The sequence below is a fragment of the Eriocheir sinensis genome, chromosome 70 (assembly GCF_024679095.1).
Source record: "Eriocheir sinensis breed Jianghai 21 chromosome 70, ASM2467909v1, whole genome shotgun sequence".
Lineage (NCBI taxonomy): Eukaryota > Metazoa > Arthropoda > Malacostraca > Decapoda > Varunidae > Eriocheir > Eriocheir sinensis.
In genome coordinates, this window is record NC_066578.1 from 90,001 (window position 1) to 116,456 (window position 26,456).

A 26,456-nucleotide genomic window follows, 5' to 3' on the forward strand; every position below is an offset into this window, starting at 1 on the left:
AGGTTAGGAGGGGGAAACAACACCTAAAACACTTTATTATGCTTACAAAAAAATGGTTTTATAATAAGGAGAAATTTATTTATTAATTTGTAAGCAGCCAATTTAAAGCAGATCTTGCTTTTTGGGCAGCATGTTTGTAATTTTTGGGTTCAGTCGCTAATAGACTTACATACGTAAAAAAAATAGTTCATTACATATTACATATTTATCCCTCGTAGAACATAATAATCTACTTATATACACTAGATACAGGTAGCTTTATCAATACTCTCTCTCTCTCTCTCTCTCTCTCTCTCTCTCTCTCTCTCTCTCTCTCTCTCTCTCTCTCTCTCTCTCTCGCTTACAGGAGTTATCTTCTATTATATATTCCACTTTTGTAAGTCTTTTTCTTCATCTCTGGTGATCAAGCCATCTCCACTCCACATCCATTTCTCTCCATAAAAACATGTATGTTGGATTTTCTCCATTTACTGGTTAATGTATCTATTAAAATGACATGCATGATTGTGTAACACGGTTGGTTGACGTCGAGTCACATATAGACTATTATTTGCGTATCTGTAAGTTTTTCTCTTTCCTGCCCCAATACATCCTTCTGTTTTCTCGTAGTGGGTTTTGATCACATCTGAGACGCTCTACATAGAAGGCTGTACATCTTCTACATTTAAAGTGAAGCCATGATCAATATATAATGAATATTATACAGAGGAAGTGTAAGGGATCAAGGCGGGTGTGGAACATTTCTTCTCAGCTTCTACGGAATAAAGACAAGGAAATGCTGATGTTTTTTTTTCTATGAAAACCTTTTCATAGAACAGATAAAACAACAGCATTACCGTGTGTTTATTCCGTAAAGCTGAAAAATGTTCCAAACCCCTGACCTCACATACATCCTTAGTGCATATACTGCAGCAGTTGAATAACTAAAAACATATGGTATGTGGAAGAAATAAGACAGACAAGCACATTAAATCCGACGATCTGGGAGCGAGAAATCCAATGTTTTGAGTGGAATTGCTGGCTCAAGGCCATCGGCTAAGCTCCGCCCCCCCCTACCCCTACCCCTACCTCCCCCCTGCTTCACCTCATAGTGCAGAGCGGCCCGCTAAGGGCCACTCCATGTATTACTCCTCCAAGGAAAAGACAGCCTCCATCTCCTCCTGCACGGGCCGAACACTGTCTCACCAGCATGCACCATGCACCCCACCAACGACTGATGCAGCCTATCGATGGCGTCATGATGCCCGCTGATAAGACAAGTACTCTGGAGGCAGCATAACCTGACAGGATCAATGGCAATGTCTCTCAGCAACTCTGTCTCCACCCGACCATACTCGATCCTCTCTTTTCCTTGTGTCCCGAGAATCCTCTGAACCCTTGCCTCCCTAGCCTTGCTGGCCTGTTTCAAGGCAGGAAGTCCATTAATTTTTTGCCCAAATAAGAGAGAAAATGGTCAGAAGAGACACTGTCGTATAGGATTGTGCACTCATCCATAGCACTGTACAGACAAGGTGATAACACTACATGGTTAATTAAGCCAGGTGCGAGAGAGGCATCCAATGTTGATGTGAGTGTAGCTCGTTGGGGACGGCGTCCTCACATCGTCCATGGCGCACCGGTGTAACTTCTGGTCCGTGACACCTGTCGTAAACACAAGGAAGAGAGGCGTGTTTGTTTTTTCACACACAAAAATCACTTTTTCCCACCATCATGACGGACCTCAGCTCAACAAAATGGAAGAAACTTAATAAAGGAACCTGTTTAAGTGACTTGGAAAAGTATAATTTTCCACATAGAAGTGTTAACACGGGGAACAGCTTGCGGGAAGAGGTGGTGGAGGCGAACAGTGTCAAACAAATGAAGGAAAAGCTGGATGAATGTAGATATGGAGACGGTAGAGCTTAGCTCGGGCCCGGCGTGGTGTCATGAGCCATCCGGGGATCGTGAGACATCCCATCCTGAATGCATCCATGAATTTCGACACATTAATGTTACGCCAGGGGGTATATGTCTTGTGATATTTGTGTATTTGTGTTGTCTTTGTGTGTGGGGGGGTGCTAGTTCGGGGCGCGGAGGGCTGTGATGGCCGGGGCGCGGGGTGCATTGCGGCGGGCCGCGGCGGGCACCGAGGGGGAGGAGAGAGAGTCCAGCTTAGAGAGAGAAGAGACGTGCGCTGCCCGCTAGTGTGTGCCCTTGCCCGCTTTTGTGTGCCCTGTGGTGTGTCTGCCCCCTTCTGTATAGAGGTTTTGCAGCTGACGTCATTAGTGGGGGTGCGGTGGTAGCGCGGGCCTGCACGGCCATCTTGGTGGTCAGTGGTGGTGGCTACTTATCAAAGCAAACCTTGGTGGCGGCTGCACAAGTGCTCTGTGTGTTCGTCATGGGATATATATGCTGTGCGGTTGGATGTTCTAACCGACACGGGAGAGATGTTGTGTCATTTTATAGATTTACAGCGAATCCAGAAGAGCGGGGGAAGTGGATAGCAGCTGTGAGGAGGGAAAACTGGCGGCCGTCTGCTTCTCGACTCTGCACTGCTCATTTTGTCAGGGGTAAATATTACAGGCAAGACTGATTAGATTATTACATGAGGTAACACTCATTTGGGTATTGTCCCGGGTCCCCTAGCTTATTGTGTGGCGGGGGATTACTCTGGAACGGGATTTACATGAGCTGGCGGAGATAAACACGCTGGTGGAGGTAAACACGCATGGCGGCGCTCATGCTGGGGAAGAAAATAGGAAATTCAGTGGAGGCAAAGTGCACAGAGGGACAGAGCTCAGTGCTGGGTGGAGTATATTAGTGTACGCAGGAAAGTGACCAAGAGTGCGTAGTGTAAAGTGAATAGTGAACAGTGAGTTGCGCCGTGTCGTTATGGCGTCCCCCAGTGGTCGCCGTGAGTGAGACGAGGAGTCGGGCAAGGCCGAGGCTGGCGCGGGCGAGTTGGACTTGATCATTGCCATGCTGGCCGGTATAGAAAAGAGGGCTCGTGAGGCACAAGCTGAGCAAACACGCGAGCAGGCTCGGAGGGCAGACGAGTGGGCACGTGAGCTGGCTCAGACGCTAGACGAGATAGCACGCGAGCAGGCTAAGAAGACACGCAAGCTGGCTCAGAGGCTAGACGAGCAGGCACGCGAGCAGGTTGAGAGGGCACGCGAGCAGGCGAGCAGGGAAGACGAGCTGGCCAGAAGGCTGGACGAGCAGGCATGTGAGCAGGCCCGCCATCCTGCCGAGGTTATCCTGTGTAGTTTCTCGTCTCTGAAGGTTGAAACGCAGTCGTGCACGGACCGGCCTGCGACAGCCTGAGGAGCGAACGGCTGGAGGAGGTGCAGCAGACCCCTGAAGGCAAGTTCTAGGGCCTGAGGGAGGAGATGGAGGCGGAGAGGCAGCAGCGCCGCGCGCGGAGGAACGGGGCTCAGTTCTGGCGGGAAGCGCCGTGGCAGCGGTCCAGCCGGGGCCCATCTGGGGCCCCTGGGAAAGACCCCTGGAGCGTCGTGGCGGAGCCAGTAGCTGCCGCAGGAGGTTGGGGAGCCAACGGAGCAGCTCCCATGGGACCAGCCGGTGCTGGCGCCGGACCCATTAACCCCGCCTCGTGGCCACCCTCACCCCCTCCCTCCCCTCCATCCCGGCAGGCTCGCAGGTCACGTGGTCCGCTCTCTCTCCAATGCAGCCCCTCAGCTTCCCGTCGTTCGAAGAGGCGGCGACGAGAGGTGGCACTGTCGTGCGCGGAGGAACAAGAAGAATCACGTGTGCTGGCGGCGGGCGCCGGGGTGGCGGGCTGGCTGGGCCCCATGTGGGGCCCCTGGCAAGGGCCCCTGAGGCCTGGTGGCGTCGTGGCGGAGCCGGTGGAGGCTGGGGAGCCGTCGGAGCCGCTCCCTTGGGTCCAGCTGGTGCTGGGGTCGGACCCATTAACCCCGCCTCGTTGCCTCTCTTACCGCCTCCTTCTCCGCCATGCCGGCCTGCTTGCAGCCCACGTGGTCCGCCCTCTCCACGCTGCGGCCCCTCAGCCTCCCGGCGCTCAGGGAGGCTTAAGTCAGCGGAGCACGACGGGAAGCTGGCATGTGAGGCCCAGTGTGAGATGCTAGCCGCTGCCCAGGGCTGGGGCGAGGCTGAGAAGGCGCTGCAGTTGGCAACAGCGCTACGGAGCTCAGTGGACGAGCCAGGCCGCTTGGCGGGGAGGGCCGAAAGGACCTTGGGGCGGCCTAACAAGTTGGCCGCCACACGACTCCAGGAAACGCCACAGAGGCTGTGTGGCGTCGCGGGGCACTGCGTGCAGTCGGAGGGGCCAGTGGAGGCTCGTATCGGCGTGGGCAGCGCTGTGAAGCGCCGGCCGGTGAACGTCGCCGATCGAGACGAGCCGTGCGTGCTGGGCCTCGACTACCTGAGGCCTGTGCCGACCTTGGACGGGAGCTGGAGAGGCTGCGCAGACAAGCGCCTTGGCTCCCAGAGGTTGGCTGTGCAGATCGAAGTAGTCGCGGTGGAGCGACTGCACCTTGCCCCGGGCCCGGGGACGGAGGCCAGGGTCGTGTGTTGCCGGTCGGGCGCGGTGCCAGCGGTAGGCGCGGTGGAGTCCACGGAGGGCCTGCAGCTGCCTGGTGGTGTGGCGGCCGAACAGAGTCTCGAAGGAGCGGGGGAGGAGTCAGTCACGGTGCTGGTGGCTAACTCCTCCGACGAGGCTCTGGAAGTACTCGTTGGTACCAAGCTGGGCACCAGTAAGGAGGTGGAGCGACAAGAGGAGGTGTCGGGGAGTGCGGAGTTGGCCTCTGTGAGGCCGCTGCCCCGACCTCCTGGAAAATTCGGCGCACCGGAGCGCCGCTCACCTGACGGAGGCGCAGACGGAGGTGCATCACACCCTGGCTCGGTGCGCGGACGTGTTCAGCGGGGGTGGTTTGGACCTGGGGCGCACGGATTGGTGACGCACAACATCAACACGAGGAATAGTGCGCCCACCAAGAGCCCGCCCCGACGTGTCGCGCCGGCCAGGTGGGAGGAACTGCAGAGCGCCGTCAACGAGCGGGCGGCGCAGGGGGTGATTGAACGGACAGACAGTCCGTGGCCCTCAGCGGTAGTCCTGGATATGAAGAAGGACGGCACGCAGCACTTCTGTGCGGACTGCCGGGCGCTGAAGGAAGAGACTGTCGAGGACTCTCACCCCCTGCCAAGGACCGAGGACACGCTCGACGCGATGGCGAGGGCCTTGGGGTTCGAGGCCTTCCTGAAGACAACGAGCAGCCTAGGGGCGGCCGTCCCGCCCTGCCATGATCTCCGGGGCCGAGTGGCGAAGGTGAAGATGAAGGCAGCGCCGAGGAAGGCGAGCCCGGAGGGTCTTCAAGGTTCGCGCGGGGGCTGTGGCGAGAAGCGGCACAGGCGCAGTCGATGCCCGGGGGAGCGAAGGACGCGTTCCCTCGACCAGCTGAGCCCCGACGCCCACCAGCCTCGCTGCAAGGACTGTGGACAGTCTGGCCACCGCTCGAGCGCCTGCCCCAGGCCCAGAGACGCGGCGCAGGCGGGAAGCGCGGACGGGCTGGAGAAGGGAGCTGACTTCCAGCCGTCTCCCGCCCTCGGGCCCCACCGTGTGTAAGCTGCCACCGCCTGACCAGCGCGTTGCCAGTGGGAGGATCAGCGCGGATGTAGCCACGACGCGTGACAGTGGACACCAGGGGCTGAGGAGTCCTCGGCGCGGCCTGACCCGGGGTAGTGTGTGCTGCCGGAGGGGCCAGTGGAGGCTCGTATCGGCGTGGGCAGCGCTGTGGGGAGCCGGCCGGTGGACGTCGCCGATCGAGACGAGCCGTGCTTGCTGGGCCTCGACTACCTGACGCAGGCCAGTAAGGCTTGTGGTGGCCTCGGACGGGAGCTGGAGAGGGTGACCGGCGAGGTGCCCTTTGCTTCTAGGAGGTTTTCGAGCATCGCTACGTGGGGAGGTAGTCACAGCCGGGCGGGGGCACCTTGCCCCGAGGGTGGAGGCCAGGAGCCGGTGTCGACTGTCCCGAGCGTTTCGTGGAGCGGATGGCGTGGAAGAGCCCACTGATGACTGGCGGCTGGTCGACGGCGTGGCTGACAGACGGAGCCCCTTGGGGGCGCGAGAAGAGAGTGTGGAGGACGTGGTAGAGGACAGACTGATTTGTGTTCTTGTGTTATTTGTGTTGTCTTTGTGTGTGGGGGGTGCTAGTTCGGGGCGCGGAGGGCTGTGATGGCCGGGGCGTGGGGTGCATTGCGGCGGCCCGGCCGGGAACGGCCGGCGGGAGCCGCGGGGGAGGAGAGAGAGTCCAGCATAGAGAGAGAAGAGACGTGCGCTGCCCGCTAGTGTGTGCTCTTGCCCGCTTTTGTGCGCCCTGTGGTATGTCTGCCCCCCCCCTCTGTGTACTGGGAGTTACTGTACCTTGTAAACCAGTGTTTGTACGGTTTTGGAGCTGTTCAGTAAAGAAGAAAACCTGCACTTTGAACCTCTTTGCCCTGGCTTGCTCGCTCGTGGTGTGGCGGCCCTGGGGAGTGGCGACGTGGTGTGTCTGGCTGTTCTGGGTGTTCACGACCCGTGTGTGGTGGTCTGGGGTTGAGGTCCACCGCTTGCTCGTGCTGTGGAGTGTGGTGTGCGGGCCGGTGGTGGCGTAACAGTACCGTGTCTTTCGTCGACTGCTTGTCGGGATCTGTGCCACCCAAGTTTATATTTACTTTATTAAAAAAGCAAATGACGACGCGCATGTATGTATATAACTAGAATATCAACGATCACTCTTCTTCTTCTTGTGACCTGTTCCGCTTGCATCGCTTTTTGGGTCCTCATTGGTACTTTTTTACACATAGATGCTTCACTTAGTCACTCTATGATAGTATATTTTGGGTTCCGCGATGCGAAAATAAGGATGGGATGTCTCAAGATACCGGATGGCAGATGAGACCACACCGGTAAACTACAAATAGGTAAACAAATACACCACCGAAGGGACCACACGTGTCTCGTAACTGTCAGTGATACATAGCGTCCTCCTGCCGCCAGTGCGGGCACCCGTGTTACGTTGGAACAGACGACGCCACGCACACCACCGAAGGGACCACACGTGTCTTGTAACTGTCAGTGAAAGATAGAGAAATGGCTGATGTTGGGTGGTCAGGAGATGATGTGTTAGGAGAAAACAAGTGCTCGTAGAACACCTAAGACCCAGTTAAGTGTTGCAAGAAACGACCACAACTTTGAGTAATATATCTGTTTTGGTTGGGGGAAGAGGCCAGTGGAAGATGGTCGTGGCCGACTCTACACGCGCACCTTTTGCCGCCACTACGGGCACCGCCAAAGAGACTCTGTAGTCTCCTTGGGCACCGTCTGGCAGCAATTAAGGCGCCGGAAACACCGCTCGGGTGACACGCCTTCAGGCGCCCAAGGCAGGGCTTTCGAAGGCGTTGTGGGCCTTTCCAGGGGTAGCTTCATGGCCCTGCCGGTAGTGTGACCTTTCCTCTGCACCATCAACGTGAAAAAACACTCACGAAAACCCGATTGATCTCCTTTCCGGCCTTTGGATATGGTTGATGTGAGCGGCGGAAGCGTCTAAAAATTCCGACCAAAGCTTCCTTCTGGGCGGACCTTTTAAGAACCAAATCGCGATACAGGTCACAAGAAGAAAACTCCTCCGCGTCCACACCCACGCCGCCTTGACCTGACCCGAGCTGACCTCTGCCACAGCCCTGCATGTACTACACCACTATCAATACAGCCTTCTCCATCACCGCCCCAGTTGATGTTGTCAGACGCTTCCGCCTCACACAACTATTTCCAAAGGCCAAAAAGAGGAACAATCGGGTTCTCTTGAGTGTTCTTTTAGGTTCATGGTACAGAGGAAGGGTCACACCACCACCAGGGTCATAAAACTACCCCTGGAAATGCCCCAAACTTCTGCGAAACCCGTGTCAAATGTGCGTGTGCTTGGGCGAGGAAATGTTTAAGATTATGACCCCCAGATCACAGCCTTCTCCACTCCCTCACTGGCGATTAAGATGTTTAGTGTGTGTGTGTGTGTGTGTGTGTGTGTGTGTGTGTGTGTGTGTGTGTGTGTGTGTGTGTACTTACCGTCACCAGTCTTCCCGTTCATTTATCCACAGGTCTCAAAGTTTGCATGGGACGGGAAAGGAACTTAAGAGAGTGGCCGTAGTTGTGAGACTTACCTTGCCTTCCTTTCCCTCTCTCTCTCGTCCTTGACAAGACAAACCTTTTTCTTTTCCTCCCTCCCTCCCTACATCCTTACCTAGACACAAGCTTCTCCCTCTTCCCCTCATTTTCCTTATTCTACCTTCCTCCCCTCTTCCTCTCCCTCCCTCCCTACCAAGGCATGGGAATAAACCTACAAAGTCTTAACATTTAGTTTTGTTTATTAATCAGTTACAAGCTTGGGTGACTAAGGTGACAGAGGGTAAGTGATTCCATTCCCTGCCCTCTGTTACATTTCACTAGCCTTTCATCTATAACCTTAGTTAATTATTATATAGTAATAGTAACCAGCCAATTTACCAGATGTATTGGTGGACTACAGTTTTCTTTTCTTTTTTCTTTGTCTTGTTCTTTCTTCATTTTCCTATTTTTTTCTTCCTTCTTTTCTTTCATGATTTCTTCTATTTCTCTTCATCTTCTTCCCTAACATCTTCCTTTCCTCCATTCCTTTTATTTTTGATCATGCTTTTTCATAATATTTTCTTGTCTACTTTTTTCCTTTCTTTCTTTTCTGTTTTTGCCGTCCCTCCATCCCTCTGTCTGTCTTTCTTTCTTTCTTTCACTTTTCATCTTCACTGTTTCTTGTTCTTCATGAAGGAGTCGCGTGCAATGAAATCGCCTAACACCAAGTTAATGTCACAGGCAGCAGGCTTACCTGGTGTAGACACATAAAGGAAGCCATGTTGTCAGGCCTGTCAGGGCAGGGATGTCAAACACTGTCCTTCACCACCCCACATATGGCAGCACAGCAGCACAACACAACGCACCTCAGGGGAAGTGGATCTTCATGTGTTTGGTAATATTCCGCTTGGTCTTGAAATAATTCCCACAAACATCACACTTGAACTCTCTCAGATCAGAGTGTTTGATGGCATGTTTGTTCAAAGCAGACTTAGAAGAGAACCTTTTGTCACACTCAAGGCATTCATGGGGTCTTACACCAGTGTGTGTAAGTATGTGTCTATTCAGGTCACTCTTTATACTGAACCATTTGCCACACTTAAGGCATTCATGAGGTCTTTCACCAGTGTGTGTAAGGGTGTGTGTGTTGAGGGTACTCTTCCTACTAAACACTTTGCCACACTCTTGGCATTCATGAGGTTTTTCACCAGTGTGTGTAAAGGTGTGTGTGTTGAGGTTACTCTTCCTACTAAACACTTTGCCACACTCTTGGCATTCATGAGGTTTTTCACCAGTGTGTGTAAGAGTGTGTTCCTTGAGATTACTCTTCTCACTGAACACTTTACCACACTCTTGGCATTTATGAGGTCTTTCACCAGTGTGTGTAAGGGTGTGTCTGTTGAGGTGACTCTTCTTACTGAACACTTTGCCACACTCTTGGCATTCATGAGGTCTTCCACCAGAGTGTGTGGGTGTATTTGTTGAGGTCACCCTTCCCAGGGAGTCTTTTCCCACACTCTTGGCACTCATGTTTTCCTTCACCAGTGAGTGCAAGGCTGTGTCTTGTGAACTTGCTCTCAGTCTCAAATCTTCTCACACTCAAACTTTCCCTTTTCTTTATGGCTGGAGATGCCAGCAGGGAGGTGGTGGTGGTTCTCCTGATTACCCCATATCAGAGCATGAGTACAGTACATCTGTAAGGACAGTGACAGCACAATACAATGTTACAGTGGAATTTCTTTATAGCATGGTACGGTAAAAAGGAAGGATCTATGTTTCTGTACCTCTCCGTAGCAAGCCACGCCTGGTTGAGGCCGGGTGTGGACCTGTCTCAGCTCCCTCACCAGGCCTGAGGGGAGGTCAGCAGGGCAGCAACAATAGTCAGCCCACCCTGTCTTGACCTTAACCCTGACTTCAGGGGGAGGCGGGGAGGGAGAGAGAGAGAGCGAGAGAGAGAGAGAGAGAGAGAGAGAGAGAGAGAGAGAGAGAGAGAGAGAGAGAGAGAGAAATGGCATTAGACATAGCAAGTACATAGTATTAAACAAGGACGCACGGCTCAACCATTCTATTTAAGTTGATAACTTTCCTCATTATAGACAAACTACAAAATGAACACACTGGCTACATGTACCACAAACCCAAACTAGCAAATGGTGTTGTTTTATGGTCACCTTCATCAACAAACTGCCTATGTAATTTTTTCATCTCTGAAAGTTGAAAAAAAGCAGTTTCATTTTCATAATCTTCCTATCATGGGCAGAAGAGTTGAGAAAGGCGACTTTTAGAACACTCACACCCACACAAAAGGACAAAGGCAGCTCTGCCCAAAGGTGTGCACCGCCACATGACGGAAAACTGACTGAGGAAAAGATATGGAAATACACGAAAAATGACTTACCAGGCAGAATGTTTACGAGGGTGACGACGTGATGACAGTCTGGTGGTGACGTGCTGACAGTGTGCTGGTGATGTGCCGACAGTCTGGTAGTGATGTGCTGACAGTGTGGTGATGATGTGCCGACAGTCTGGTGGTGACGTGCTGACAGTGTGGTGATGATGTGCCGACAGTCTGGTGGTGACGTGCTGACAGTGTGGTGATGATGTGCTGACAGTCTAGTGATGATGTGCTGACAGTGTGCTGACGATGGATTTCTCTCACCAGTCTGTCGGGTAAACAAAACAAAACTAGCATATCACAATGGACGTGAGCAAGGAGTAAAAGAGACATGTAAAGGAGATGAGTCAAGGGACTGGAGATGACTAGAGAGTAAGGGCAATGAGTAAGAAGTAAAGGAGATGAGTCAAGGGACTGGAGATGAGTAAAAGTATAGGTGAGGGCCGGGCATGCACAAACTAAAGAACAACATAGCAATATACAGCATGGAAGACAAACCACATTCACTGGAAGGCATGTCTTCAAGTGACTAATAGGACCAAACACTTGGGGGTGCATTGTGACCATGGCAGAAGTGACCCATAAACACACACAGAGAAGACACAGGGCCGGGCCTCCGACACTCCCCTGATCTACCTGAGGCCGGAAACACTGATGAGTTTGAAGTAGAAGTCAGCACCCATCCGTTAAGGTGTACGCAACACTTGGGTCCATGTTATTAAACTCTTCGGAGCCTTGGTTTGTCTACTCTAAACTATCTTCTGCTGTGGGAGCAGCAAGTAGCGGACCCTTTTTTTTTTAAACTTTTTGTTGCCCTTGTGCTGACTCTTGTTAAAAGAAAAAAAAAAAAATCAAAGTCTCTCCAGGAAGTTGTTGGGGTGGTTTCATGGCTGTGGCAGTATTTTTACAAGGCTTCTGCACTGTAAACGGGACAAACACTCGTGGCAACGTGATGTAGCTCCTCTAAGGCCTTAAAAAGTCATAACAGGAGCCTGAAGCATTGATAACACCAGGCTTGGGTCACAAAGTCAGTCTATTGGGAGTTGAGGCTTGAGGCTTTCCTGATGAAGAGCCACTCATGTTGCCTACATTTTGTGTGAACAAGAACGATGCACAGCAGTCCCTCCATATGTACGGCTGCAATTATACAAGTTTTAGCATGAAAAACAAAGTTGAAAATAAAATTAACAATTAAAAATACTTGAACACAGTAATACTTTGATTTACGAGTGCCTTACTTTACGGGTGTTTGGGTTTATGAACAAAAGAAAATCACTAACAATGCCTTGGTTATGAGTGGTGACGAGCATCCTGTTTGTACAAGTTGAAGACAGCAGTGGGTTCCCTTTGTTCGCCACAAGACGAGAGCGCTCAGAGCTGTAAACGATAGGAATGGGGTCTCAGTCTGCGTTGTACACCCTACTTACATTTGTGCTTTAGCATGTGATCTTAATGTTTTCAACACTACAGTATAAGTTTGTTTTGGTTTACGAGTTTTTGGTTTGCTTGCAAAATTTCAGAATGAACTAAGCTCGCAAACCAAAGTATGACTGTATATATGCAGTACAGTAAGACCCCAACTATCTGGCCCACAGGTATCTGGAAACCCCACATACCTAGTAAATATCAGGCTGGTCAAAAATTCAAGATATTGGTGAAAAGTACAAACATTTCATCGGCATAAAATTTGAAACACTTGTGCCATGGGGTGCTGGCTGCCATCAAGATCAGTAAACACTGCTGGCCCAAAATAAATCTGACTGATGTTAACTCTTTTATGAATAAAAACAAATATTGGCTTTTAAAGTACTACCATCATTAGGCATAGGGTTAGGTTAGAGTTAATGAATTTGGGTTCTTGCTTGTGACCCACTTTGAAGTGCGTAATGGAGGCATGTTGCAGCAGTGACTGGCCAGAACTAGCAACTCTGAGTGTGGCGAAGCGCTGGACAGTGATGACACATTAGGCGTAGAAAACAATTATCACATTAGAAATGAATATTTTCCTGCCGTGACTCATCTGCGAGGACGGATATATTATTTTTCTGGTAAATTTTGGTGTTTAGTACTATTTGGTTATTTGTTTTTATCACAAATCCTTAGTTTCTAAGGCTTGAAGGGTGGGGGGGGGGGGGAACTAGTCTTGCAACACAAAGTTTGCAGATTCTTTCAAAACACCAAAATCTCCCTGAAAAGCTTTGTCCACCAGTGTGAGATGGGTGAACTTATGAATTTTAACCTTTTCTTTCTTCACCTCCATGGCTTCTGGGGTCCTTAATGTACCTGGTGGATGCTCTCGTTGCCTTTGTTGGTCTTAGATGGGTAGGCAGTTTGCTTTGTTACTCTGCTTTTTCTTCTTCTTTTGACCTGTAATGCTTTGTATCGCTTCTTAGGTCCTCTCTCCTGTTTATTCACACATTTTGCTTTTCAGTGGCACTGTATTACTTAACTTTCCTCACTGTAATACACTAGTGCACTATAATTTTAGGATAATATTCATGAGAGGGTAGCCTCCTCTGGCAAAGTTAATGCTTACAGCATGGATTGTTTTTTAATCCCTGAATGTAGCACAGTAACAAGTATATTTTGTGTCCATACAGCACACTGCCATATTGTTTTTCCATAAAAAATGGAAGGGGGGTTGAGGGGGGCGAGGCCCCCGTTAGGTAGGTTGCGTAAAGTTAGGTTTGGTTAGTTAAAATTTATTCAGAACGCAGTGTGAGGGATGGAAATACACACCACAGTAAGGGACATGGCAGCAATCCAGCTGGTGTTGCAAGAAATACCGGTACCTCCTCGCAGAAAAAAAGTCGCTCTGCTGTTCAATATGCATGCACACTGGGGAATACACAGCAGGAAAACATTGATTTGCTTGGTTTTGTTTTAGTCTGTCCACTTGTTATCTTTGTGAGCGGTGAGTGAAAAATAGAAACAGTAAGCAAATTGAACCTCTGCGAGTTATTTTGTGGCTGCAGCAGAGGGGTACACAATAGGCATTGAAAAGTCAACCATATAATGATTTCTGGAGAAAAAATACCATCTCCATAATAAACAGCATCATATTTTGTCCAGAAATACGCAGTCAGCATCTCGAAATTAGTAGGCTACCCTCTCGTGAATAATCCCCTAATTTTCAACTTTGCTGCTTGAATCACTTATCTTCAGTGCTTTTCCTGGCACTTGCTCAAGCACTTGTGCCCTCAGCACTGCGCCAGGAACACTTGTGCCAGCTTAACAGTTCTTCCTTCTGTTTCCTTTTTGTCTCCACTCAGCCCCAACACTGTACAGATTGCCCCGCTGTCCTCTGGCCCACTCCTCCCTGCCTGTCACTGCCACTACTGCTGCTGTTCACTCCCTCATGACTGCTGCTGTTCACTCCCTCATGACTGCTGCTGTTCACTCCCTCATGACTGCTGCTGTTCACTCCCTCATGACTGCTGCTGTTCACTCCCTCATGACTGCTGCTGTTCACTCCCTCATGACTGCTGCTGTTCACTCCCATCTTGCCGCAGGTCAGGTTTTCAGCCCCGTGATCTGCCTCCTAGGTGACCCCCGCACCTGCCCGAACAAGGCGCCTGGCCACCACCAGGTGACCACAGGGGCCAAAACTCACCCTGGGGGCAGCGGGTGATCCTGATGGCACGGGTGAACAAGGCGCCTGGCCACCACCCAAAACTCACCCTGGGGGCAGCGGGTGATCCTGATGGCACGGGTGAACAAGGCGCCTGGCCACCACCCAAAACTCACCCTCGGGGCAGCGGGCATCAGCAGGGCGGGGCAGGGAGCTTGATCTTGATGTCACAGACGACTTGGCCAGCTGAGGAATAATACATGGAGCGGGCGCCGCTCTTCACTGATCTCACAGGTGGCTTGAGATTTCTCCCAGCCAGGCCTTTGTATCGGCAGCTACTGTGAAAGAAAGATAAAACATACAGAAAATCGGTGTTCAGCTACTCGGGGCAAGATGTCATTGCCTACATCTCCAGGGACTCCTTCATCGCCTCAATCACTCGTCCATTCGTCTCTCCACTGAGCCCCAGCAGCAGCACCATCCACTCCCTTCCAGTCCTCCCATTCACTCCACGTCCCATCTCACTCAGAAACACATGCATCATCTTCGTTCTCTCTCTGTCATACTTCTTATACATTCCAGCATAGTCTCGTCCACACCCCTGTCACACATCTGGCACACTTTGCTGCGGGGCTCAGACCATCTATAGTTCCTTGCATTCACATCCAGACACTGCGCTCTAGCACGGAAAAGATCACCTCCCAGGCTTCCCTCATACCACACCTCACACTTTGGGGCCTCGATCCTTCTCCTTGTACCAGTCAAGGGTTTCCTTATCTTTCCATCTCATTCTTCCACTTGCTCAATCCCTCATCTTTAACTGCCATATCTATCACATTCTTCCACTTTCTTACATCCCACTCAAACCCCTCTCCATTTCTGTTTGTTATTCTCTATTCAAACACATTCTGCCTATCTGCAAAGGGTCGGTACACCCACCTACGTACTTAGCATAACATTTCTGTCTATCATTCGCCCACATTTATTCGCCCATTTGCCATCTCTTATATTCCACAAGTATACTTTTCTTGCCTGTGAGGTGGAGCATGGGGGGTAGGGGTGGGCGGAGCCACACAAACTGAAGGTGTTGGTTGAGGACGTACATAAGGGGCAGTACTAGAGACAGGGAGGATACCAGAGGGATGGATCGAGGGACTCTAAAGGACAGTCCTGTTGCCAAAGACAAGTGAACCAAATCAAATTAATAAGGTTAAAGAACTATAGTTAGGCCAATAGCTCTGACGAATGTAGGGTACAAGCTAAAGATGGCTGTGATTAGAATTACTCATGGTGCAGGAGGCGCCGGAGGGGAGAAATAAGGGAGGGAAAGGCCGCTGAGTTTCCTCAGGAGCAGCAGAGGTGACGTCCCGCCGCCAAGACGGTCCGGGCGGCAGGCTGCTCAAACACATCACATCACCGGTCACCCAAAGCCTCCCCCAAACCCTTTCTGCCCCCAGAATCACCCAAGGCTTCTCCCAGGATCACCCTAGATCTCCCCCAAACCCTTTCTCCCCCAGGATCACCCAAAACCTCTCCCATACCCTTTCCTCCCCGGATCACTCAAAACAATCACCCAACACCTCCCCCAGACCCTTTCTCTCCCCGGATCACTCAAAACAATCACCCAAAACCTCCCCCAGACCCTTTCTTCCACCGGTTCACTCAAAACAATCACCCAAAACCTCCCCCAGACCCTTTCTCTCCCCGGATCACTCAAAACAATCACCCTAAACCTCCCCCAGACCCTTTCTCTCCCCGGATCACTCAAAACAATCACCCAAAACCTCCCCAGACCCTTTCTCTCCCCGGATCACTCAAACAATCACCAAACCTCCCAGACCCTTTCTTGCCCCGGTTCACTCAAAACAATCACCCAAAACCTCCCCCAGACCCTTTCTCTCCCCGGCTCACTCCAAACACTAAACCATGACCTCCCCCAGACCCTTTCTCTCCCCGGATCACTCAAAACAATCACCCAACCCCTCCCCCAGACCCTTTCTCTCCCAGGATTACCCAAAACCTCCCCAGACCCTTTCTCTCCCGGATCACTCAAAACGATCACCCAAAACCTCCCCCAGAGCCAAGTCAGACCTCCCCCCCACAAGCTCATAGTTACCCATCATATTCCTCTTTCCTTCTCCTCCGCCCCCCATAATCTCCCCTCTCCCCAAACATCATCCCAAATCCCCCCCCATCCCTCGATCACTTCCTCCCCCACCCCACACACCGAGAGGAGGAGGACCAGGAGGTGTTACAGGGCAAGAGATGAAGAGGCAGCCCAGGGCGTCACTTCCTGCCACTGTTCTCCCTGACGCTGCAGGGAAGGGCGAGGGCCAGGACACACGCCCAGACCCTGGAGTGCCCGCCGCTGGAGCCACGGGAGGCGGGCACCGGGGAGCTGCTGGAAGGTGAACAGCTGACCAAAGGGTGAGTGTTGCTGAGTGTTTGGGTGATTCTTTAAAGAAGTCCGCCTCCTCCCTTCCACTCCAGCCCCCCCCCCCAACACAAGCCTGGGGACCTGTACGTGGTGGTTAAGATTCGTTTTAGGTCCGTGCCAGTATCTCATTACCTACCTTATGAAACATCAGTTGCTCTTCATATATCTTTTCTACAAACCTTCAACAGTCATGGAAACGCTTTGAAAATCCAATGCAAGGACTTTTTTCTTACTCTTGAAAATAGGGGATATAATGTTTACGGAAGCGCGTCGCCTCCTCTGGCGACGATGCAGCCGGTGTTGCGAGAAATACCTCCTCGCTGAAATAAGTCAGATATATATATGGGTGGGGGTCGAGGGGGCGCAGCTCCCCCCGTTAGTAGGTCGTAAAGTTTGGTTGGAGTAATTTAAATATGCTCCCCGACCCTAAACCCTCTGCGAGATATTTTGCGGCTGCAGTGATGCCGCGGCCGTCGCCAGAGGAGGCGACACGCTTTCGTAAACATTATTCCCTATTTTCAAGAGTAAAAAAAAAGTGATTAAATTGGATTTTCAAAGCGTTTCCATGACTGTTGAAGGTTTGTAGAAAAGATATATGAAGAGATAGTGATGTTTCATAAGGTAGATAATGAGATACTGGCACGGTCCTAAAATGAATCTATACCTAATGTGGGAACTGGGGTTTTGGGGAAGGCAAAATCACTAAAAAATGGGCTTTCAAAATTTTCAAATAAAAAATCACTAAAATAGGTAAAATTCACTGTTATCAAAAGTAAGGAAAGTCCCTAACGCATACTCTTGTAATCTGTTATAACATGACCTAGCAGCCGGTCTGTTGACGAGTGTCGGGCGTGTCACCCCCACCACCGCCGCCCAAATCCCTCCCTCCTCGTTGCCTAATTTTCGACAGCCCAGACCTCATGTCAGATATATTCAAACTACCCCAACCAAACTACATAACCTCTAACGGGGGGGCTTCTCCCCCTTTGACTCCCCTCCTAACCAAGGCGGGCTACGCCCCCTTGGGACCCCCCCCCAATATAACGTCATAGGGAATACGACCCTAGAAGTAGAGCAACTCTAGGGAAATGTCAAGTTTCATTTATAATGGACAAGAATAATCCTGCAGTACTCACCGAGAGGGGAGCTAGATATGTCCAAAACATGACATTATCGGGTTAGACTGTTAATTAAGAATAGACAGAGTTGTGGCCAGTGGCTGGTTGGCTGCGACTGGTCAGTCTTAGGTCTGGCTCAAACAGCCAACCAGGTTAGTTATGACGATGGAATATGATACAAGAATACTCCAACATGTGCTTTAAACTAATGTAGAGAATATTGAGGTTTACATTCATTTAATTATTTTCATTAATGAAAAAAAATAAATAAACAAAATCTGATTTAAGTAAAAAAATCCAATTTCCTTATTTAAAGAAAAAAATCAACAACCCTGCAAAGTACCCAGCAACAATGATCTGGCATCAAGTTAGCCAAAGTGGACGGGTTTGTCGTCAGTATTGTATCATTTGTAATTGTTAGATATCTGGAAGGACAGACTATACTGAGGTTGTGAGTTTACAAGTAGTTGCTTCCTCTCACAGCAGGTTGCCATCGACACGGGGAAATGTCCCCAAATTAAGGAAAATATAATGCTTCCTAGGCTGTTGAGTGTCTAGTGTGTGACTAACAAGACGGGCAGATACAGAGAAGCCCTCCTTAGCAGAGGGGGGGTCGAGGGGTCAAGGCCCCCTCATCAAAAAGGGGTTGAGGGGGGTGAAGCCCCCCCTTGGGAGGATAGGTTAGTTAAGCATAGTTAGGTTGGAGTAGTTTAAATATATTCGACATGCGGTGTGGGTCGTCGGAAACACGCATCGCGAGACGGAGTGGTGCTGCGGCGGTGGGGGGGGTCCACTACGCTGGCCATCCAATGACACGCCCAGCGTCTGCTGCTGCCAGGTTATGTTAGATTAGATTACAAAACAATAGGTTTAGGGAATTTTCACAAAAATTTTGGGACTAAGGAGTTTTCCTTATTTCAGGGAAATTTTTGAGGCCCATATTTTAGTCAATTTGCCTTCCCCCCCAAATCCCAACTCCCTACACGTCCCCAGACTTGTTTTGGGGGGTAGGGGGGCTGGAGTGGCGGAGGGGGAGGCGGACCTCCTAAAAAGAATTACCAGATTTAGTTTGGTTAGATTTGTTAAGTTTATTTTTTACGATAAATGCATGTGCAAGGCTTGGCACTGCACCAGTGTTGTCACTGGCAGCAAAGCAGGCTACGGCGGTGAGCCATGGACACATGGGGTCCCACACATTTCATGGCTATTTTCAGTTTTTTTTTTTTTTTTTTCTCCCATGTTTTTTTGTGGAGCTTTGAAATAAGTAGAAAACATATATAACAACAGAAGAGCAGTTAGTTAAATAGAAAACGAGATATTGATGTGTGAGTACTACCAGTCTGAACCCAGTGAACATGTCCACATTGCGGTCATTGTTCACGGGTACAACAAAAGACGCCTCAGGACACTCAAAGGAGCTAAAGGATCACATGGAAGAAAAACGCTGAAAACAGGAAATGGCAGTGGAGGAAACATTTACGATTTATTTATTTCTTTACATTTATATTTTACACCTAATTTTGATCACGTGCCCATCCAGAACCTGTAATGAAAGCCAGATGAAGCGACAAAGTATTCAGAGCAGTGTCGCCATGCAGTAAGCCCTCAATATAACAGACTAATTGGGGGGGAACTTAGTCCATTAATGCTGAAACTCCCTTATAAGCGGCGGAAATTTTAAAATACGCATAATAATACTGACGAACGTAATAAACGTACGTATATTTTTTTATTGTGCATGATATTTGCATGTTGTCTATATAGCCACACAGCACACTTGGCGGCGGACTGCGAGGCACTGAGGCAGTCAGACTGGCAGTGAGGACCTGTGGGGGGGACGTATTGTTACGCATATGGGTAAAATTATACAAGTGCGCCAATCTCGCACTGGCAGACGAAACTTTTTTTTGTAGTTTTGGGTGTGTTATAAAATAATCTGCTAAAGGCGCTGTTACACTTGCACATTTTCCGTCGATGTCTACGATTTCTGTTGTCGTTTGCATGTTCCGTCTTCTTTTTCCGACGTCTTGAGTCAGACGATCATGACCGTCTTCAAATGGAAAGTTGTCAACAACTCTTTTAATCAAATCAGAATCCATAGTGGATGATTAGGAAATAATCAAAGTAAACCACTGTTTTTCATAAAAAGCAAGAATTCAACTATTTAATATTGGTAAAAATATTCAATATAGCAATTACACATGTACAGGTAACTCTTGATTTACGCGAGTATTGTGTCCTTGAAAAGGTGGCGTAAATCAAAAACAATGTAGTAAATCAAACAAGAGGTAGGTTTATACCTTTATTGCCTACTGTATCACTCTGACTCCTCTCCCTCTCGTGGTTCCTCCTCTGACTGCCCTTCCCCTCGTGGTAGCACAGCAGCAAAGAGAATATATACCAAGAGATAGTGGTATGTAGTAATTCCTCAGGCGTGCGGAAGTAGCGCCATCTATTGGGGCCCACCAAAAACGTCACTTTTCAGGGGCAGCTTTACTATTTTTGAAGTACCTGCCACAACACCCTATCCAGCCTTTACTTGTTTTTTTTCATTATTGTAAAATGATTTACTAATGGGGTAAAGAAAAATATATTCGTTCTTACGTTTTATTAGGTATTATCTACACTATATCAATTTGTTATTTTAGGAAAATATGGTGTAAAGCATTTATATATATATATATATATATATATATATATATATATATATATATATATATATATATATATATATATATATATATATATGTGTGTGTGTGTGTGTAGCAAACATACCCAGTGCTTTAAATACAAGCAAAGCATACAACATTCTATGCATGCTAGATTACTATAATGCCTTTGCAACTGTGGTAACCCGGATGTCACACTGGTCCTGATTCCCAGGGTAATGGGTTCCCTAACACCACAGGCTCAAGGGCCAATGTTACGGAGATGAGCACCGAGGCCACACGCTGCTACAGCGTATGCCCCCAACCTTACCTTTACCTTTTGCAACATGCTCTTAGCTGAGTAAAAATATCATACTAACTACAAGTGCCAGATAATGGCAAGCATTGCATACTGTTTGGCAGGGCAGAGAACAAAAGCTTCTAAGCATTACAACTGAAATAAACAATGGGAGACACTCAAAGCTTGTTAACTGAACATGACCTGATTTATAACAGGCAAAACCAATAATGGCGCATTATATACAAAAAAAATGCATAAAAATGTTGCAAGGCACATCAATATAAGAGCAAAGCATCATAAAACATGCTGAAATACATGATGGAGAATATCAAGAAGGTAACACATGAGTTGTCTTAAATGGAATGCAATAACTTGGCCCTGGGAGACAGCAGAGCCTGGAGGTGAAAATGGGATGTAGGACACGGTATGATCTCACAAGCTCTGACCTTGGTGTCAGGGTCATGAAGATATTAAGCTCAGTAGGCACAACTATGCAGCGGAGGCACATATGATAAAAGCAAATGAGACAAAATAAGGCAACTCATAGTGTAAGAAAATAGCAGGAAAGTTATGCTGCAGTATGTGACACCAAATTACAGGGCAGAGAGTGATATGTATTTCATAAGCTACATCAGTAAACATGTAGCATTTATTGCAGGAAGCACACATTAAAGTTGGATGTAATAAAATGTATGTTTTTAGCACACATTAAAGTTGGATGTAATAAAATCATTTGATATGAAACTCCTTGAACTGGCCAATCAAACAAACCACTCTCTGTCCCCCCCCCCCCTCGAAAAAAACATTATTTTTGACAAGGTTTATGAGGCATTAGTCAAGAATATCAACTGCCATTACATTTTTTCAAAATAAAATCATACCTATGTGATTAGGTATATCATATAAAGCAGAAAAAAACATTGCATGCTGTAATACAAACAAGATTACTCCTGGAAGCCACATTAATGATGCCAGACACGTGATGATAGACACTTAGTGTGATGAAATTACATGCTGTATTTCACATCATGAAATTAAACTAAGTGTCACTGCAGCACATTATTAGGTAAGGCAGACACCAAAAGCTTGTTACCTGAACAAGATTAAATATAACAGGCAAAATCCACAATAAAGCATTGCATACTGTTGGGTAGGGCAGAGAACAAATGCTTCCAAGCACTACACCTGAAATAAACAATGACAGATAATCAAAGCTTGTGAGCTGACCAAGATCTGATTTATAACAGGCAAAACCAACAATGGTGCATTACATGCGATATCTGGCAGGGGATTCCTTGCATTACAACTGGAAAGTGGCAGACACCTAAAGCTTTTTAACTAAACAAGATCTGATTTATAACAGGCAAAACCAACAATGGTGCATTACATGTGACATCTGGCAGGGGAGATAAATGATTCCTTGTATTACAATTGGAAAGTGGCAGACACTCAAAGCTTGTTAATTGAACAAGATCTGATTTATAACAGGCAAGACCAACAATGGTGCATTACTTGCAATATTTGACAAAGTATATGGAAATATTTTTTTGGCGTAACAAGAGCTATACTAAATAATGGCAAATCCCACGAAGTATCTCTTCTTTTGACAAAGCCTGTGCAGGGCTGTCAGAGTCTGTTTGCTCCAGCCAACATTTACTGAAATACCCCTGAGTCATGAGTGAAGTGTTGAAACTGAAGGCAAGTGAAATACTGTGCTTAGAAATCTATTAGCATTTGGACTTTGATAGTATAAGGCCAGAGCAAACCTCCTCTCTTGTAACCCGTATCTCCTACTAGGCTTAGATCTTGGCATCTTGCAGCATGTTGAACCTGACCTCAGAAAAAATCCACCCCTATTGGATCTAAAAAATTGCTGGCTCTGGGCAAAAACTGCCCAGGAGTTGTAACAGCCTGGGCTTTGAGATGCCTTGCCTCCCGGCACAGACGACAGACTGTTTTGTGCAGCAATTTTCACTTTTCATGTCTGAAAATACATGCAAAAATATTTAATCACAATTAATCACAATTCTAAATAATAAAATGTGCATGTAATTGCATTATTTTCAGTGCTATAAAGACAGTGAATCTAAGCATTGACATTATGTCTGCACGCCAGCTTCGATGGAAGGCTTCACTTAGCTTGCCTGACAAGAGTGATATTTTCAGGAGATGGGGGAGAAGATACAACTGGAGACTCTTGACATATAATATCAAGATCTACAAGCACCCATTTTCCATATATATCTTTGATGTTCAGTCCATACTAAAACATTTGTCAATGTGTTGCCACACTAAAAATCTAAAAATTCCCTGTTTCTCAGATGTTAGTCATACCTAAACCCTGCTAAACCATCCAAGTGAATCCAGAATGAGTTCCGGGGGGCAGCATGAGCCAATAATAAATGGCGCCACTACAAAAAAAAATTGCCTGCACCATGACGGGCCTGGGCCGACCGCCAGGCCCTTGAAGAAAGCCTACCGGCACTATAGGTGGGTGGGGAAAAAAAAAGGATTACATCAAAAGAATAGACAAAGGTTTGTTAGTGGCACTTCAAGGTTATGCTACCTCTTCAAAGACTGGCCAGTCATGGTTTAAAGTGGAACAGGATAAACAAGAAACAGGTAGATATCTGTGGACACTACTGTTACTATCAATTGCCAGCCTATGGCAAAATTTGAACCTATGCTATCAAGAACATAAGATCCATGTGCTGATCACTCGACTAATCGTAACGGTACTACAGCCATAGAAACATAATAAAGAGTTTAAATATATCATTCAAAATGTCAACCTTTTTACATACCTTTTTTTTTTAAGATATGAAGCCTACTGGTGTAACAGTTAAATATTGAACTCAATTTGTATGCAGAGATGTGAAGTATGTTATTAAGCTGTAATGTTTCCAACACATTAGTTGTGATTAAAGCAACACGGAATAGTAACTAAAGAGGATAAATTATCACTGAGAACAAGAGGTTCCTTACTATATTGTGGTGAGCTTGATGGCCGAGTTGAGTTTCCTCCAACCCCATCAAGTTCACACCCTGTTGAGAGGCAATTTTTTAATCAAAGTGATAAATGGATGCAAATGGTCACTAAAACTAGTTATTATACTTGGTGTCACAAATTCAGGCAAAGAATTTAGGGAAGGACTCCCGGACTTGGCATCAATGATGAGGTAAATGATCTCGTGCACTCATTGGGCTATAATATATACATTGTTATAATGTGTATTATTGTCTTGTTACTATATATTACCTACTGATAATGGAATACATGTCAGGATTAATCATCAAATACAAGGAAAAAAGAATCATGTATGGAAATTGTGAACTTTTAAGCTCATGTAACAAACAAGGTTTGTTATACACAAAAAGGTTGGATACTTCAGATGTAAAAGATTTTTGGATATAACATCACCCCCTTCCTCCATATTGGTTCTTTAAAGCAAGGGTTGACTACAGCTGATTATTATTTGCGGCAAGTTTAATGACACTTTTTTGTGTGTGCAAAGCATCTGGAAATCAAAGATCGTTATGGAATACTTCTCATGAGTAGCTACTAAAACTTGACAACCTAGAAGGATGCACCATCAGACTGTAAAGGATAGATATATTATAAGACATAGCTATATTGGTGGATCCAAGGGGGGGTCCAGGGGGTCCAGGCCCCCCCATGATCCTGAATGATACAGGAAAACTAGCTCAAAAGCGCGCTGCAGCTAAAACAATGCTTTTTCTCAGAGGGATCAGGCGTTTCATTCGGATCCGAAGAGCAACACTGGCCGCCCAGGAATGCTTTGGCACAAAGTCCAGGCCGTTATACCCATTGATTTAGGTCAGTCCACCAGTTTTTCAAGACCAGGACTGCCGAGAATGGCTAATCAGTAATGCTAATGCTCCTTCCACCCGCAAAAAGTCTGACGTCCCCCCCCCAAACTTATTTCCTGGATCTGCACCCAAAGACATACCGTAACATGGTTCAGTGATCATGGACAAAAAAATGTTAAGACAATCAATATCCAATCATTTCAGGATACACAAATCAGCAGCCATATGAAGGAATTCTACTACTTAAAAGTGATGTTGTGCAGGGCATGTGTTAAGTGACTTGCACAATCTATTTTGTGAAGTCATAATTAGATTAATAACACAATAATCAACAAACACTAGATGAAGTATTTATACCGAAATCAGGACATGGAGCTGGTGCAGTGCAATGGGGGGCACACTCCTGCAGCTCAGCAAGAGGGTTGGATGCTGCCACGTACCTCAGGGGGTGGCTAAATGTCTTCATTCAGCTTCACCCTTGGCCTCTTTCTTGGACTCTCCTCTTCAACTGCCACATTCTCTTGGATGATACCGAACGTGTTCGGATCCGTTGGGATGTGGTTGTGTTAGATGTGGAATAACATACGACAGTGGAACATGGAAGGAAAGAGTATGTCCAGAATATTTACGTTCAATTTGTAAGGGTATGTTCATCCTTCTTTACTGTTATCTTACACAGCTGTCACAGGGGATGAACACAATGATTTTCAAGACGTGGCACACACCCATCCCAGACATTCTTAGCCTGCCAACGTCCCAGCCACCACTTTCCGCTGGTCAAGCTATGTATCAGGGCTGCCAGGTGACCAAACCTGGTTGACCTGTTAGCCACGCAGTGTTGCTGGCGTCACACAAGGCAAATTTCTGCCAACATGTTGCTCGTTTTTGTTGGTGATAATCGCCAACCAACAATGTTGTCCATCACACTGTGACCCTGAACATTGTTGTGTTGACGTCGCGCTCCAACAACAACAAACACCACGCCAGCATCTCTCCAGCCACTTTACCATGAATCGGATGGATACTGAGGATTTAGAAGATTGTGCTGCTGCATTGCACATAATGAAGCATGTGCTACGACTGCAGAAGCGCCAGAAGAGGCATTGGGGGCACCCATGGCTAGTTTGTTAAACTTTGTTTATACCTCGTGCCAGGCACAGACTCCACCCCTGGCGGGGCCGGGACCGGGGTTGCCAGATTCTTTTGACGATAAGTAGCCTACTCACACATCAAAAAGAAGCGGATTTCAACATGAAGTAGCCCAATACATTTCAGAATTACTCAAAATTTAAGTACAAGTAGTGGATTAAAAAGTTAAGTAGCGCATAGCCTTCATAAGTCACCCAATCCGCTACTTTTCGCCCAATCTGGCAACCCCATGGCCCCGGCACGGGCCTCCAATGCTGCGCGCTGATTGGCTACGTTCCACTTTATCCTGGCGTTCCATTTTATCCCGGGAGGCGGTGACCCACCATACAGTCAGTTGAGTGTTATAAATAACTTTACACAGTGGGCAAATAAATCACAAACGCATACATGCACATGTACGTCGGTTTTTGGAGTTTTACCGTTGACAATTGGAGTAAATATGTACGATGATTGAGTTTCAATTTACATTTGAATGTCATTTGACCCCATTTCCTCCCAACCAGTCTGACGTCACATCTGTCGTCCATTCTTCCCGACCCGCCAGATCTTGTTGGTTGTTGTTCGTTTTGCCCAACAGCCAACAAAGACGACTAACATGTTGGGCGAAATTTGCCCTGTGTGACGCCAGCTTTACACAATGAAGCTAACAAGTTATGCCAAGATGGTGGTGTTAGCCAAGCACCCTGCCAGGTTGTTGCACAGGGTGTTTGGTTGGCGGCAGGAGGGGGGGGGGAGGGGGGTGTAAGTAAACAAAGGACACTTAGTTACGTGAGTCACCAGTGTCACCTGTGCTGCATCTTCTTACCTTCTGGGAATGGTTGATTGTAGAGGAATTTTTACCTTGCTGCTCATGTAAGTAGTAGAGGAGTGAGATCCTAGAGCAGTCACCCTTCTGAGGCATAAGTTCCATG

The 26,456-nt window shown here is 47.8% G+C and overlaps 1 protein-coding gene and 1 long non-coding RNA gene across 13 annotated transcripts in view; one reads left to right on the plus strand and one right to left on the minus strand.

Moving 5' to 3' along the window:
• Nucleotides 1-9,636: 9,636 nt before the first annotated feature.
• Nucleotides 9,637-14,598, minus strand: LOC126988687 (uncharacterized). 9 transcript variants are annotated; one of them, XR_007742429.1, is made up of 5 exons: nt 14,238-14,579; nt 11,771-11,867; nt 10,494-10,758; nt 9,880-10,003; nt 9,637-9,789 (listed from the first exon to the last, which is right to left on the minus strand). XR_007742429.1 is itself a non-coding variant. In XM_050847042.1 (4 exons), exons 1-3 carry the CDS (start codon nt 14,253-14,255, stop codon nt 10,506-10,508), a joined length of 435 nt encoding a protein of 144 aa, XP_050702999.1. In that variant the 5' UTR covers nt 14,256-14,598; the 3' UTR covers nt 9,637-10,003; nt 10,494-10,505. The 9 variants fall into 9 exon arrangements, 3 of the variants coding, with proteins under 3 accessions (XP_050702999.1, XP_050703000.1, XP_050702998.1); XR_007742430.1 differs by having other exon boundaries at nt 9,880-9,996; nt 14,238-14,578; XR_007742425.1 differs by having other exon boundaries at nt 9,880-10,007; nt 14,238-14,549.
• Nucleotides 14,599-16,106: 1,508 nt separating this feature from the next.
• Nucleotides 16,107-26,456, plus strand: part of LOC126988690 (uncharacterized) — a 67,253-nt gene continuing 56,903 nt past the window's right edge. For all 4 annotated transcript variants that reach the window (XR_007742450.1, XR_007742449.1, XR_007742453.1 and 1 more), the window contains exon 1: nt 16,107-16,488. This is a non-coding gene — a long non-coding RNA (uncharacterized LOC126988690). The remainder of the gene's footprint in view (nt 16,489-26,456) is intronic.

Excerpts from the sequence above, each read along its gene's own strand:
- LOC126988687 (XM_050847041.1), bottom strand. Across the intron at positions 10,008-10,493 it reads CCTCGTAAACATTCTGCCTG|TCAGGGTTAAGGTCAAGACA; the intron begins GTAAGTCATTTT and ends CTCCCCCTGAAG. Across the intron at positions 9,790-9,879 it reads GCGTGGCTTGCTACGGAGAG|ATGTACTGTACTCATGCTCT; the intron begins GTACAGAAACAT and ends CTGTCCTTACAG.